Genomic DNA, 13,915 nt, shown 5'->3' with positions numbered 1-13,915 from the left:
GGGCCAGAATCTTGGAGGAGGGGGGAGATGTCAAAGGAGTCAAAAGCCTCAGGTATCCTACCAGCCACCCAAGGGGTTACCAGCGCCCCTCAGGAACCCCCACAGCCCCGTCTGGGGGCTCGGTCTCCAGAGGAGTCAGCCTGGGGTTTGGGAGCGTCAGCCTCAAGTCTGCCGTTCTCAGCCTAAGCGTGGCTAACGGGGAGCCTATTGGCCCGTTGCCGTTAACCTCGGGTGGGCCACCCCAGAATCGCTGAGTGTCACCGCCGCCGCTTCCCGGTACCTGGTGTCAGACCCAGAGTCAGGAGCAGATTCCGCTCTACGCTGCCGGCCTGGAGGCGCCGGTGCATCAGCCCCCAGGTGCCAACCTTGGAGTGGCGGCGGGGGGGTCTGCCTCTCCCCTCCCACCCTCGGGCCGGCCAGCCTGTGGCGGGCTCACCTGGGACATCTGGGGACGCAGGTTGACTTCTCGCAGGTTGATGGCGTGGGGAAGGAGGTTGTTGAGCAGCTGGCAGAGCAGGACGCCATCCCGGAGGGCTTGAGCCAGCTCGCACACCTGGGCCCCATCCCAGGTCACGCGGTGGCTGGGCGGCAGGACCCGGCACCGGATCAGCCAGTGGGTGCACTGGCGCCACAGCTCCATGGCCGCTGCCTTCCCGGGCCGGGCCGCGCACCCTCGCCGCCTCCTCCGCCCGCCCGCCCGTCCGCCTGTGCTAGCTAGCTACCACTTCCTCTTCTTTGCCTGTAACTGTCGCCCTGAGAGGGGGTGGAGGAGGAGGAGCCGTGGGGTGGGGGCGGATGGGGGCGGGGGAGCACCTGCAGCCCAGCCCCGCCCAGCCCCTTTCAAGCAGGACCACGCCTCTCTTTCCCCCAAAACTGAACACCTGGGCACCCAGGAGTGAGGTCAGTGTAACCAGACTGAGACCTGCTGCCTTCCTCTACATCCAACCCCAGAGCAGTACCGCCTCCGAAAAAGACCCAAAATCCGCCTTCTTCCCACCCCTCCCTCCTCTGCCTCCACCCTAGTCCGCCCCGCATCCTTGTTAGCCTGACCTAGTAGGTCTCCTTCCGCTGTCGGTCCCCGCGCTCCTGTTCTCAGCCCCCGCAGTCTGGACTCCCCCATCAGAGCGCACTCGTGAACGCCTAAGTCATCTTGTTCCAAAGCCCCCCTCACTGGGGTCAAAGTCCTCCCTGCAGCCCGCAAGGCTCTGTACGTTATGCCCTCATCCCTGCCCTTACCTCCTCCACTCTCCCACTCGTTCACTCTGCTCCGGCCACACGGGTTCCCTCAGTGTTTCTCCAGCCCACCAGGTCACCCCAGAATCCTGCCCTAGAATCCTGCCACAGGGCCTTTGCACATTATCTCCCTCCGCCTGAGGCGACTTCGCTCGGCTAGCTCCCTCACCTCCTGCGACTTTGCTCTCCTGAAGTCTTCCCAAAACTTTCCATTTCAAATCACAGCCTTTTCCCCTACTCCATCACACCCTACCCAACTTCCCCACATCTAGCCCTGATCACTGTCTGACAAATCTATTTTATTATACTGATTTCCTTATTGTGTATTTAGAAATTTGTGTCTCTTTTGTTGGACTCCACCCTCAGCACCTGGCACATATGCATGCTTCGTAAATATTTGTTGCATCAATGAATGAATGAGTGAATGAATGACTAGTTGAAAGCTCTATTGGCTCTACCTCTGACACTTATCCCAAATCTATTCATTTATCCCCATGTCCCTGGCCACCATCATCTCTTTCCTTATAGACTTCAATCGTGTCATTTTAATTTAGCAAATGTTTACTCTCTTCGTAGCCCTTATCATTACCTGAAATCATCTGGTCTAGGAGGTCTCTCTCTCCCCACTTCCACCCACAGTCTTCCCTACCCCCTCCACCTCAGAAGGCACCCCTGCCTTGGATTTTCTTCTTTAATTATTGTAGCCACTTGGGGGCGCTAGACCCCTTCACTGGTCATACCCACTACTCTACCAAAACCAGGCCGGAGTGGGTCAAGGAAAACACACCTGTCAGACTCCTGAACTTGAAGTCTCTTCCACGTTGACAGGAGGGAAATTCCCAGGCTGGAAATTCCCATATTTACGATCCCACAGGCACCAAAATTTTCATCCCCAAGCATTCGTGGCTCCCTGTGAGTCAATTTCCTCATCGTAAAATAGGTGACAGTAAACTTCACCGTTTAGAATTAATTGTAGGGATCAGAGATCGTGGGACTGCAAGGATGAAAGCCAGGAAGACAGGATAGCTCTCCAGGCCTCCTGGCTTGAATCCCGCCTTGACCACTGACAAGCCTGCTAACTTGGGGGAAAGGCTTAGCTTCCCCGTGCCTCAGATTCTGCCCCTAGAAAGTGGAGGTGATGAAAATAGTACCCATCTCACTGCAAGGTTTACGTAAAAATGGTACGTGTGGAGGCAGGTCAAGCAAGCAGAATAGTCCTGGCATACAGTAAGAGCTTAATGAATGATAGTTACAGCTACTGCTTTCGACTCTGTTGTTGTTATGAGCCCCGTCAATAAACTTGGCTTGAGCGTCCTCTTTCTGGTTCCAGATCCCACCGCCAGCCCCGACCACCACCTGTCTCATGCTTGTCTCCAGGCAACACGATGGAAGCCCCCTCTCCTCCTTCCCCTCACCTAGGAAACTACCTGAAAGTTTACCACCCCCACGACGTCCTAGCTCAACTCCAAAGTTCAGTTACTGGGAGAGGCTGTCGTGTTTTCCCGCATCTCTCTCCACAAAACCCGACACCCCCATGGGGTTCCTTCCCGGAAACCCAGGGGGGCGGTCTGGAGGAAGCTCACCCCATCACGTCACAGCCCGCCACCACTCCCGGCCGGGGGAGAGAGCCGGTAGGGACCGCCCTGCCCCTGCCGGGAACACTGATAGGCTAGGAGAGAAACATCTTTTCTCCCGTCCCAAGAGGCTATGGGTGCTTAGGGCCAGCCCGAGACCCTAATGAGAATGAATCTAGGGACCCGGTTCTAAGCGGCAGGACTGAAAGAGGGGCGGGGAGATGTGTGGGCGTGGTCAATCGGAGGAGGGTGGGGCAGGGTTCTAAGGGGGCGGAACCCACTAAGCAGGAACGGGGTTCCCAAGGGGGCGTGGTCTATGGGGAAGAGAGTTTTACCTGAAGGGGGCGTGGTTAGCGCAAAGACCCGTGCTAACCGTACTAAGCGCGAACAAGGCGGCGAGCCCCGAGCCCGGGAGGTTATAGCTGGAGAAGAGGTGAGGCCTGACGGGGCAGGGCTTGAAGGGGCGGGGCCAGGTGATGGGGCTCGGTTCCCTCTGGGCGCGGCGGGGAAACGCTGGACTTGGCTGGGGCGGGGAGGGAGGCGTCGCGAGCCGCAGAGCCTCTGGCTTCCGCCCCGCCCCAGGTTCTTGGGAACTCCGCGGGTCCCGGCCTAGGTGAGTGAGGGACCCCAGACGGATTCAGGACCAAGAGTTCATTGAGGTAGGGAGTTCTCTCTTTCCCAGGTGCGGCCACCAGATCCCGGGGAGGATCTGGGTGTCTGTCCATGCGCGTCCGCGAACGTAGACGGGGTCGCCTGATTGGGTCGCTATGCATTACGCGTGTCCGTGTACCTGGGCGTACTTGCACCTCTAAGCGTGTTTCCTGTGCAACACGGAAAGCTTGCTTCCACTTTTGCCTGAGCGCTCTTTTTAAACCAGATCGTGCCCCTCCCTCACTTAAAACCCTTCCGGAGCTGCCCTTCCAGCCCACTCAGATGAAAATTCGGGATCCACCAGTTTCTGCCTGGTCTCACCCCCGCCGACCTCCTTGCTCTCCACTTAGCTCCTTGCTCGCAGGAGCCAGCCACTTCGGCCTCCCTGATGATGTAAACTGTGAAAAGCCAGCCCCAGACCTTTGCACTCGCTGTACCCCACAACCTGGAGTGCTTTCTCCAAATCTTTGCATAATTGTCTTGCCTTTATCACATCTCCCTGTTTTATCACCTTCATTGTTTACCCTTAGACATTATCTTCTTCATTCACTGTGTGCTTGTGCTGTGTGTCTCACCCACCAGCCAGGCCTTGGTCTCATTCATCACTGTTTCTCCAGGGTCTAGAACAGGGCCTGGCGCACAACCAGTCAGCGTTGGCTCACGTTTGAGTCCTCGTATCCATCTGTGTCCATGTGTCTGTGTGCAGGTGGCACCCCATCGATAGAGCATAAATAATCCCCTCCCTCCTTCCCCCAAGCTGGCTTCTCACCCACCCCCCTCTCCTGACTCTGCCACCTTCCTCTCTCCCCTGCTCAGATGTCCAGAAATGATTGCAAAGGACGCAAAGCAGGAGGATGACTTAGATGGGTCATGGGTGACCTGTGCCCATTCCGAGCTCCCTGCCTTCCCCCTGGAACTAACCAGAGCCTTGTCAGTGACCCACCTCCACAGCCACTCGGGGGCCCGTAAGACAGAGGACGCTGGAGTTGGGGGACTCTTTAGACAGAGGCCAGACATGGCTCAGCTGACAAACAGGAAGTGCACGGGCATCTAGGAGACACACCTGGCGTTCAGGTATGTGGCGCCTGGAGCCAGCACTCTGCTCCGCTCCCCGCCCCTGCAGCAACCTGGGGCCAGCCTGAAACTTCCTGCCCCTTTCAGGGCCTGAGCCAGCTGACTCAGGTTGTAGGAATCCTGGTGCGATTTCCCTACAGAACCAGCCAGGTCCAGAAGAGCCTGGGAGTGGAGGAGGCCAGCAGACCCCTGCGTCCCTTGAATCCAGGGCAGATTTCCCCGCCAGACGCTTGAGGCACCCAGTGCCTGAGAACTGCATGGCGATCAAGGGAGTCCTAAAGTGTCTGAGACCTAAATTTGACCATAATATTCACAACAAAATGTAGCAGCTCCATAACATAAAGATCTACAAATGCCTACTCACTGTTTGCCAACACCTACAAAAATGTGACCTTTGAATGCCCTTAAAAAATGGCTTTACTTTGGAAGCCACATATGGGTTAGATTTGCATACCACCTAAGAATACTTGAGTGTGCCCATAGATTGCTAAGACGCTGTAGATTTTAGTCAATTAAATCCCACCCTTCCCCCTCCAGCCAGAAATTCCTTTCACCCCAAGAACTACCTGGCTTGCTTTCTCAAAATCCTCCAAATCTTTACTGACTGAGACCTTCCCATTGTCACCCTATGGAAAATCTTAACTCCACCACTCAGATCTTCCTAATCCCATCCCTGGTGCCATTTGTCTGCTTAGGTCTCTCTGACCTATCCTATCCTCCCTCACCTACTAATTTATTTTCTCAGTCACTGTCTCCCCGACTAGAACATCCCTAAGGGCAGGGATCCCAGTCTGTTTTGCTCACTACGGGGTCTTAGTGCCTAGAATGGTGCCTGGCACACAGTGGGAGCCCCATAAATATTGGTTTGAGTGGATTCAATAATTAAATTTCTCCGAAACATAGCAATACATCATCTGCATGCAAATTGCATTACATTGACAGAGGGAGGGTATAGCTCAGTGGTAGAGCACATGCTTAGCATGCATGAGGTCCTGGATTCAATCCCCAGTACTCCATTAAAAATAAAAATAAAGGAGGGGATATAGCTCAAGTGGTAGAGCGCATGCCTAGCATGCACAAGATCCTGTGTTCAATCCCCAGTGCCTCCTCTAAAAATAAATAAATAAATGAACCTAATTACTCTCCCCCCCAAAAAATTGCATCACACTGAAAGCAATGTGCAGGTCTTCAGCTTTTGCAAGAGTCCCAGTGAATGTATAAGTGTTTCTGTGAAATCACAGCCTATTCTAAATTAAAGTTACTCATAGCCTGATTTTAATCTGATATATATATATATATATATATATATATATAAATTCTGACTATGAGTAATTTCTTTAATTAAAAAATATATATTTGTGAAAAATAAATGAAATAAAATAAATATTTGTATATATACATATACAAAGAGAGTTGCATTTTAAGGTTTGGTAGGGTGCCGGTTACTGTCTTCAAAACTACAAGGGGAGTTTAGGGGAGTTTGTAATTCTAAGTGAAGTAAGCCAGAAAGAGAAAGAAAAATAGCAAATACCATATCATGTCACTCATTTGTGGAATCTTACAAAAAAAAAAGACACAAATGAACTTATTTACAAAACAGACACAGACTCACAGACACAGAAAACAAACTCTTGGTTACCAGGGGGAAAGGTATTGGGAAAGGATAAATTGGGAGTTCGAGATTTGCAGATAGTAACTATTATATATAAAATAGATAAACAATGAGTTTCTACTGTAGCACACAGGGAACTATACTCAATATCTTACAGTAATCAATAATGAAAAAGAATATGAAAATGAATATATTTTCGTACATGTATGACTGAAACATTATGTTGTACACCAAACATTGACACCACATTGTAAACTGACTAAAGTTCAATAAATTTTTTAAAATAAAAATAAAAAATAACTGATATCATACATTCAAAAACAAGCAAAGAAAACAAAACAAACCAAAAACTATGAGGAACATGGTGGCGGCTGACCCAGCCACTCAGGAAGCAAGAGTAATTATTCCCATTTTTCAGATGAGGAAGACTGAGGCCCTCTGGAAGTACAGAGCACAGCCCTTGCACCCTCTGCCCCCAGGTGCTCCATGCAGGTGCCACAGGATGGAGAGGACGTTGCTGCCCAACCCTGGTACCACGGACCCCTGTCCCGCCAGGTACCGCTGCCCCCTGCAGGGCCTCAGGACCATCTGATGGGGAGTCTCTCCCACCTTCGACTTACTGGGGACTCCTGGGTCCCAGATAAGGGACTTACAGTCCAAGTCTATGGGAAGAGGGAGCTGGGGGGCTGGGGACTCTTGAAGCTTCACATGTGTGGCATGTCACTTCTTATATTTAAGTTATCACTTCCTTTGGGATGCTGTTGAGGATGGGGATAGAGATTAAAAAGGGTCCTAATGACCCCTCAAACCACCCCGTGGCTCAGTCCCTCTCTCTCTCTGGATCCCAGGCACCTGTGACCACCAGGGCCCCATCTGCCTCTCAACCCAAGGCTCCTCACCCTCATATCCAACTGAGGTATCACCTTCAGGAGTCCCAGGACCCTGAGCATCCAATCAAATCGTGAGAAGCAGTGTAGCTTAGAGGTTAAAATCCCACACTTTAGTGCCAGACATCCTGGGTTCAAACCCTAGCCCTATGACTTACATTGGGTATGAACTAGGGCAAGTATTTGAAGTCTCTGGACCTCGGTTTGCCCATCTGTAAAATGGGCATAATGGGCCCTACCTCTTAACCTTGGTAAAGGATGAAGTGAGTTGATATGTTTTACACCTAAAACAGTGTCTGGCATATTATAAAGGCTGTGGCCCTCAGCCCCTATTTTCACACCAGCCACCATTGCTGGCAGAAGATTGCTGGAGCCTTTTTATAAAGGCGGACTTCTAGGTCACAGTCTGTTTGGAAGGATCCAGCTAATAGCTTTCCTTGAAGCCACGTTTGCATCACAAGCCCAGTGCACGTCCTCAGGTTGGAAGTCTCATTAGTCAGTGTCAACTAGTGGCTGCAACAAACATTCTCAAGATGTTACCGGCCAAACTCGTTCACCATTTAAGGGCTAGTTCATGTCACAGTCCAAGGTTGTTGAGGAGTGGGGATGGAAAGCTCCAAAGTGTGTCAGACCCAAGCCCTTTCCATTTTGTGGCTCCGCCATCCTCCAGGGCTCTGGGGACATCAGTAGACCTATAGGGGATAGAGCCTGTAGGATTGTGCAGGAGGGTTTTACGAGCCAGGTCTGGACATCCCCCAGAGCACTTCTCATACCATAGCCAGATCTTGTCGCATGATGACCCTAACTGCAAGAGAGCCTGGGAGATGTAGTCCAGAGGCATGCCCATGAGAAAAGGGGAAATGGTTTGCCACAAAGCTACTCAGTGTCTGGGTTGGCTTTTCTTGGGTGGGTGGGTGGTGATGGGGAGTCACCATTAACTGCTGATACGGGCTCATGCTTCAAACCCCTGCCCCTTACCTCCTACCCCCAGAAGGCTGAGGCCCTTCTCCAGCAAGATGGTGACTTCTTAGTTCGTGCGTCTGGGTCCCGTGGGGGCCACCCCGTGATCTCCTGCCGCTGGCGGGGCTCAGTCCTACACTTCGAAGTGCTCCGTGTGGCCCTGCGTCCCCGGCCAGGCCGGCCCACAGCCCTCTTTCAGCTGGAGGATGAGCGTTTCCCAAGCCTGCCTGCCCTGATTCACAGCTATGTGACCGGCCAGCGTCCACTGTCCCAGCTCACGGGGGCTGTGGCCTCCAGGCTGGTGACACGGCAAGGACCTATTCAACGCAGTTTTAGTGAGGACACCCTTCCAGATAGCCCAGCTCGGACAGAGCTGCTCAGGTACTCAGTCATAGGCTCCCTATCTCCCGGACGACACCAAACACCCCAGGGTGCTCCCCTTCAGCATTATGCACTATTGACATCTGAGGCCAGATTACTCTTTGTTGTGAAGGGCTGTTCTGTGCTTTGTAGGATGTTGAGCAGCATCCCTGGCCTCCACCCACTAGATGCCAGCAGCATCCTCTTTACCCCACCTCCCAGTTATAATGACCAAAAATGTCTCCTGATGTTGTCAAGTGTCCCCTGGGGGGGATCACATACCCTGGTTGGGATCCACTGGTCCTGAGTGACTGGATGTAGGGTTTTCTGGGCATTGGTGGGGGCTGCTCTGCTTGGAGTAGGACTACACCCCCCCCATCTCTATCCCCCCAGGGCTAGGAAGTGGAGTGACAGTCAGCCTGCAGGTTTGGAGCAGGTGGGACGGACAGAAGACCACCCTGGACCAGGTAAGGGTCTATCAGGACAGCACATAGCTCAGATTGCTCTGCCATGCACTACCCAAGCGACCTTGGGCAGGTGACTTAACTTTTTTGAAAAAAGGGATGATGATGCTTCAATATTCTCATGGTGATTAAAAACACACAAGAACTTTGGAGATGCTTAAAAATTTGGGTTTATGATTATTCCAAGATCCTCTGTGCTGGCCACGGCTGACTGCTCTAAAAACTCCTCTCACTTCCCCTCTTCACTCATCACACAGTCTTCCTTTCAGTTGCTGGAACTTTCCAAATTTGTTGCTGCCTCAGGGCCTTTGCACTTGCTCTTCTCACCATTGGAAAACCCATTCCCAACTCATCTAATGTAAGTTCCTCAAAGCAGCTGACCTTGACCATCTACATAAAGGAAGGGTCCCCTCATTCCCTGACTGCCTTATCTGCCCTGCCCAACCTCCCCAATTCAACATGAGTCCTCATTGTGTGCCAGGCACTGTACTCAGTACTGAGATACATCAATGAACAAGAAAGGCAGATTCCTGCTTGAGTGGAGCCAACATCCTCCTGTTAAAGGAAGGACCATGAACAACAAAAATAAGTCAATTATGTAAGTTCAGGGGTAAAATTAAAAGCAGAACAGAGTAAGGAGTGTGGGGATGGGAGTGAGTATTACAATTTTAAGTGGTAGTTAGGAAAAGCCCCACGGAGAAAGATTTGAAGGAGGTGAGGGAGGGAACAATTAGAAAAGTGGGAGTTAGAGTGGCCCAGGTGGAAGGAACAGCCAGTGCAAAGGTCCTGGGGCCAGGACCAGAGTTTGAACTGTTCATTGAAGCAAAAGGAGATGAGTGTAGCAGCAGCAGTGGGAATGAGAGGGAAGTCAGAGAGATGAGGCTCAGATGGTGAGGGCTTTGGGCGCTAATGTGAGGACTTGTGGCTCTTATTCAGGGTGAACTGGGAATCATGGGAAGGTTTTAAACCCCTATAACAGGGTAAACTTAAATGCGTCATAAATACAGAGTCTCACCCCAAGTCTGGGTGCAGCTTTAAATTCCAATAACCTCAGAAGTGAATATGTCATGACCTTAACAAAAGTCACCATTCAAAAGTTTATGATAAATTCCATTTCTTTGATGCTTACATAGTTTTATGAATTTTGAATGATTTATTTTTTATTTTAATTGTGTATGGTCAATACTTCCCATCTTCCATCAGAGGAGCAAAAACAAAGAATTCAAATTTAAAATTTGAGAGTATAGCTCAGTGCTTAGAGTACATGCTTAGCATGCACAAGGTCCTGGTTCAATCCCCAGTACCTCCATTAAAATAACCAACTAAACAAAGAAATTTAATTACCCCCCCACACACACACAAGAAAATAAATAATAAAATAAATAAAATGTACTATTCAGAATTCACATAACTCCAGACATATCAGAGAAAGCTGATTTTTAAACCGTTGGTAAGTGCATAGCATTTATGTTGATGAAGTTACTCAAGTTCAAAGCCACACCAAGATGGGTTGGGATAACTGGTTACTGGCTGAATGAGTGGTGGTTGCCCTTGAAGCACCCCCATTCTACCCAGCTGTCTTCTATGTGTACCTCTCTCACCTCCTCTTGTATGACCCCTCAGGAGCCTCCACCGTGCCCGCATCTGCCCTACCCCGGACAGGTAGTGACCCCGTGTTACTAAAGACCCCGGTTTCCATGGGGTCCATTCCTGACAGCCTCAGGGCCTCCGATGGGCAGCTTCATGCCAAGGGACCAACTAAGCCACCTCGAACACCCTCACTGATGCTGCCTGATGCCTCTGGACGCCCCCCTACATACTGTGAGCTGGTGCCCCGAGTGCCCAAGGTCCAGGGAACAGCCCCTGGCCACAGCTGCCCAGAGCCAGAGGTGCCATGGTGGGAGGCTGAGGAGGATGAGGAAGAGGAGGAGAACGGATGTTTTGCAAGACCACAGGCTGAGGTTTCTTTGAGCCCCCTTGACAAGCCCTCCTGCCTGCTGGGCCCCCAGAATCGGCCTCTGGAACCCGAGGTCCTGCGTACTCTCCGATGCCTGTTCCTGGAGCACCATTCTGAGAGTACCGCCCTCCACTTGCTATTGGTGGACTGCCAGGTGGGTTACTTACCGGGTTCTCTCTGCCAGGCACTGTCTGAAGCCAGGGCCAGGCCCAACTCCATCTCACACCCACATACTCACCCTGCTCACTTTCCTTCCCTACTCTTACCCCTGCCCCTCATGGCCAGGCGACAGGCCTCCTGGGAGTGACCAGGGCTCAGCGGCGTGCCATGGGGGTCGCCTCCGGCCTGGAGCTGCTCACGCTTCCCCACGGGCATCGTTTGAGGTTGGAACTGCTGGAGAGGTGAGCCAGCCACCTGGGATCCCCAAACCTCCCACCACCACCACCACCACCACCATTCACGCCCCCCACCCAGGGAGGAGGGGCATGGGCAATGCCACCCACTGTCCCTTCTCACCCCACCTTGCAAACCTCTCCACTGCCCCCAGACCTTTGCCCTCCGCCTCTACAGGCACGAGGCGCTGATGTTGGCGGGGGCGCTGGCTGTGCTGGGCTGCGCAGGGCCTCTGGAGGAACGCGCGGCCGCCCTAAAAGGCCTGGTGGAACTGGCCCTGGCGCTGCGGCCAGGGGCAGCGGGGGACCTGCCCGGACTGGCCGCTGTCATGGGCGCCTTGCTCCTGCCCCAGGTGCGTGGGAAGCCCGAGAACAAGGAGGAGCCAGAGTCTGAGTGATGGGGAAGAGTGGAGAGGAAGCGTTCTCAGGTCTGTTCCTTCCTCCAGGTGTCTCGATTGGAACGCACGTGGCGCCAGCTCCGAAGGAGCCACACCGAGGCTGCGCTGGCCTTCGAGCAGGAGCTGAAGCCGCTGTTGCGGGCGCTGGATGAGGGAGCCGGTGAGTGGCATCTTTAGATGAGTGGTAACTCTCATCAGAACCCTAGTCCAGTCTTAGGCCCTGCCGGGGACTTGGGTCCTCGCCCCTGCTTCTCCCCTAGGCTCCGCCCCTTGCCCTAGGCCGGGGCCCTGACTCAGATCCAGCTCTGTGCTAGGCTCTGGCCTCTGGGTCTCTGGCCAAACCCCTCCCCTTGCTTCTGTTCTAGGCTCCACCTTGGCCCTACGTTCCGCCAGATGTTTCGGCCCTAGGCCCCGCCCCTTAAGCAAGGCTCCGCCTTCCTCGCCCTAGCCCTCGCCCTCTGTACGGGACTGGGTCCAGGACTCAATCCCCAGGTCCCGCCCTCACTCTGTCCTGGGCTCCGCCCCTTCCCTAGGCCCCTCCCTTGCCCCCCTTCCCGTCCTGGGCTGGGCTCAAGCCTCTATTTGACCCAAACCCCACCCGTTGCTTCTGTCCTAGTGTGCTCTCGGCCCAATGTTTGTCGCACCGTCTTCTCCCTAGGACCCGCCCTCTGCCCTAAGCCCAGCCCAGACCCTTCCCCCAACAGGACCCTGCGACCCGGGCGAGGTGACGCTGCCGCACGTGGCACCCGCGGTGCGCGTGCTGGAGGGCGAGGAACTCCCGGGGCCCTTGGATGAGAGCTGCGAGCGGCTGCTGCGCACCCTGCACGGGGCGCGTCAGATGGCCCAGGACGCGCCCAGATTTCGCGAGACAGCGGCCCGGCGCCTGCGAGGTGAGCGCCCTCTCTGCACCTGGCTGCCAGAGATGCCGACTTTAGAAACAACCTGCGTGCTCTAACCGGGTGCCCCCAAACCCCTCCAGGCTAGGGACTAGAGCCTCCCATCATGCCTCCCAGAGACCTTCCTGAACTGGGAGGCCCCACCCCGGGGGGTTCTCACCCCATCTCGGGGGTTCTCACCTCAAGGACCCTGCAATCTGTGGTGCTGACAGTAAGAGTGCCCTCCGCCCCGAAAGTGCGGTCCAGCCCCCCAGAGCCACGCCCACGGGGCCCCACTAGCACTCTCCCACCTCTGGGAAGGCTCTGCCCCCAGAGGATCTCAATTAATGACCAGCTCCCTCCAAAATGACTCGGTCCTTCAACCTGGTAGAACAGAGACCCCACTGGGGTCGGAGCCACACCTCCCTCCTTGGTCCTGGGGCAGCCCAGCCTCCAGAGGCCCCCACCTGGGTCATTCCTGCCTTTGTCTGTGACCTTAGCACTCCTCTCCTTCCAACGTGGCCCCACCTCCCTGCCAACTTGCCACGCAGGGCAGCGCAGACCCCACATTACACACACACAGACACACCCGTGGCTCCATCTAAAGGCACGACCCCTAAAGCGGGGCCCCCAGATCTTCACCTGGAGCAGACTGCCCCATGCACCCCAGGAGAGCCCGCTTTCACGGAGCCCCTCAGCCACCTGCACCCGGACCCCTACTCCTACAGAGACCCTGGGGCCCCCTCCTTGCTAACCCTGCCCAGTTATCCAGAGAACCTGGGGCAGAGTCCCTCCTGGCTCCCGCAGGGTCAAAGTCCCTAAGGGGCAAGGCAGGGGCCTGGGCCCCGCCCCTAGCCTACCTGGCCCCTCCTTCAGGATTCCGGCCCAACCCGGAGCTGAGAGAGGCCCTGACAACCAGTTTCTTGCGGAGGCTGCTCTGGGGGAGCCGAGGGGCTGAGGCACCGCGGGCCACACGTCTGGAGAAGTTCCAGCGCGTTCTCAGTGTCCTGTCGCAGCGCCTGGAGCCTGACCATTGAAAGCACAGACCCCCTTCTTCACGCTAGGATACCCAGGCTTCTGGGGATCCCCAACAGGGACCAACGAAGCCACCCCAGATTCCTCACAAGGCCAGATGCAGCGGGGACATACATCCTGCCTCACAGAAGAGAGGGGACCTGGTTTGCAAGAACCTACCATGCCCTAAAAATGCACATGGATCCTCAGGGACAGACGTCTCCTCCCCAACGCTGGAAGACCCCTGACGTCTAGAGATTCTGGACGCCCTCTCCCAGCCCCTATGCCTGCAATCCCCCCCCCCCCCACCAAATGGTGAACATGTGGCTTTTAATATTAAAGAGAACTTGAAGATCTATAAGAGACTGGAGTTCAAATACATTTTAAAAGCTGTGTGACTTCCAGCAGATTGCTTGACCTCTCTGTGCCTGCCTTCAACATAAAAAGTGAGACTGTACTTTCCA

The 13,915-nt window shown here is 54.0% G+C and overlaps 2 protein-coding genes across 4 annotated transcripts in view; one reads left to right on the top strand and one right to left on the bottom strand.

Annotated features, from left to right (window-relative positions):
- The window catches only part of VAV1 (vav guanine nucleotide exchange factor 1), a 47,714-nt gene extending 47,011 nt beyond the window's left edge, over nucleotides 1-703 (bottom strand). The window contains exon 1 of the mRNA XM_031437074.2: nucleotides 437-703. Within this exon, the coding sequence (XP_031292934.1) occupies nucleotides 437-640 (204 nt within the window). The 5' untranslated portion in view covers nucleotides 641-703. The remainder of the gene's footprint in view (nucleotides 1-436) is intronic.
- Nucleotides 704-3,292: 2,589 nt separating this feature from the next.
- On the top strand, nucleotides 3,293-13,812 carry SH2D3A (SH2 domain containing 3A). 3 transcript variants are annotated; one of them, XR_004131870.2, is made up of 10 exons: nucleotides 3,294-3,420; nucleotides 6,624-6,699; nucleotides 8,023-8,372; nucleotides 8,745-8,818; nucleotides 10,439-10,926; nucleotides 11,058-11,173; nucleotides 11,343-11,517; nucleotides 11,611-11,722; nucleotides 12,221-12,452; nucleotides 13,314-13,451. XR_004131870.2 is itself a non-coding variant. In XM_031437069.2 (10 exons), the coding sequence occupies exons 2-10, from the start codon at nucleotides 6,631-6,633 to the stop codon at nucleotides 13,472-13,474; spliced, it is 1,731 nt and encodes a 576-aa protein (XP_031292929.2). In that variant the 5' UTR covers nucleotides 3,301-3,420; nucleotides 6,624-6,630; the 3' UTR covers nucleotides 13,475-13,812. The 3 variants fall into 3 exon arrangements, 2 of the variants coding, with proteins under 2 accessions (XP_064335880.1, XP_031292929.2); XM_031437069.2 differs by having other exon boundaries at nucleotides 3,301-3,420; nucleotides 12,267-12,452; nucleotides 13,314-13,812; XM_064479810.1 differs by lacking the exon at nucleotides 13,314-13,451 and having other exon boundaries at nucleotides 3,293-3,420; nucleotides 11,928-12,345.
- Nucleotides 13,813-13,915: the final 103 nt, after the last annotated feature.

The sequence above is a fragment of the Camelus dromedarius genome, chromosome 27 (assembly GCF_036321535.1).
Source record: "Camelus dromedarius isolate mCamDro1 chromosome 27, mCamDro1.pat, whole genome shotgun sequence".
NCBI classification, from domain to species: domain Eukaryota; kingdom Metazoa; phylum Chordata; class Mammalia; order Artiodactyla; family Camelidae; genus Camelus; species Camelus dromedarius.
Note: the sequence above shows the minus strand (reverse complement) of the source record. Positions and strands in the feature narration are given on the sequence as shown.

What these genes read in the sequence shown, in the direction of transcription:
- SH2D3A (XM_031437069.2), top strand. Translation starts at nt 6,631, where the DNA reads ATGCAGGTGCCACAGGATGGAGAGGACGTTGCTGCCCAACCCTGGTAC. An exon ending in GGCGCTGGATGAGGGAGCCG is followed by an intron (nt 11,723 to 12,266) that starts GTGAGTGGCATC and finishes TTCCCCCAACAG; the next exon opens with GACCCTGCGACCCGGGCGAG. An exon ending in AGCGGCCCGGCGCCTGCGAG is followed by an intron (nt 12,453 to 13,313) that starts GTGAGCGCCCTC and finishes CCCCTCCTTCAG; the next exon opens with GATTCCGGCCCAACCCGGAG.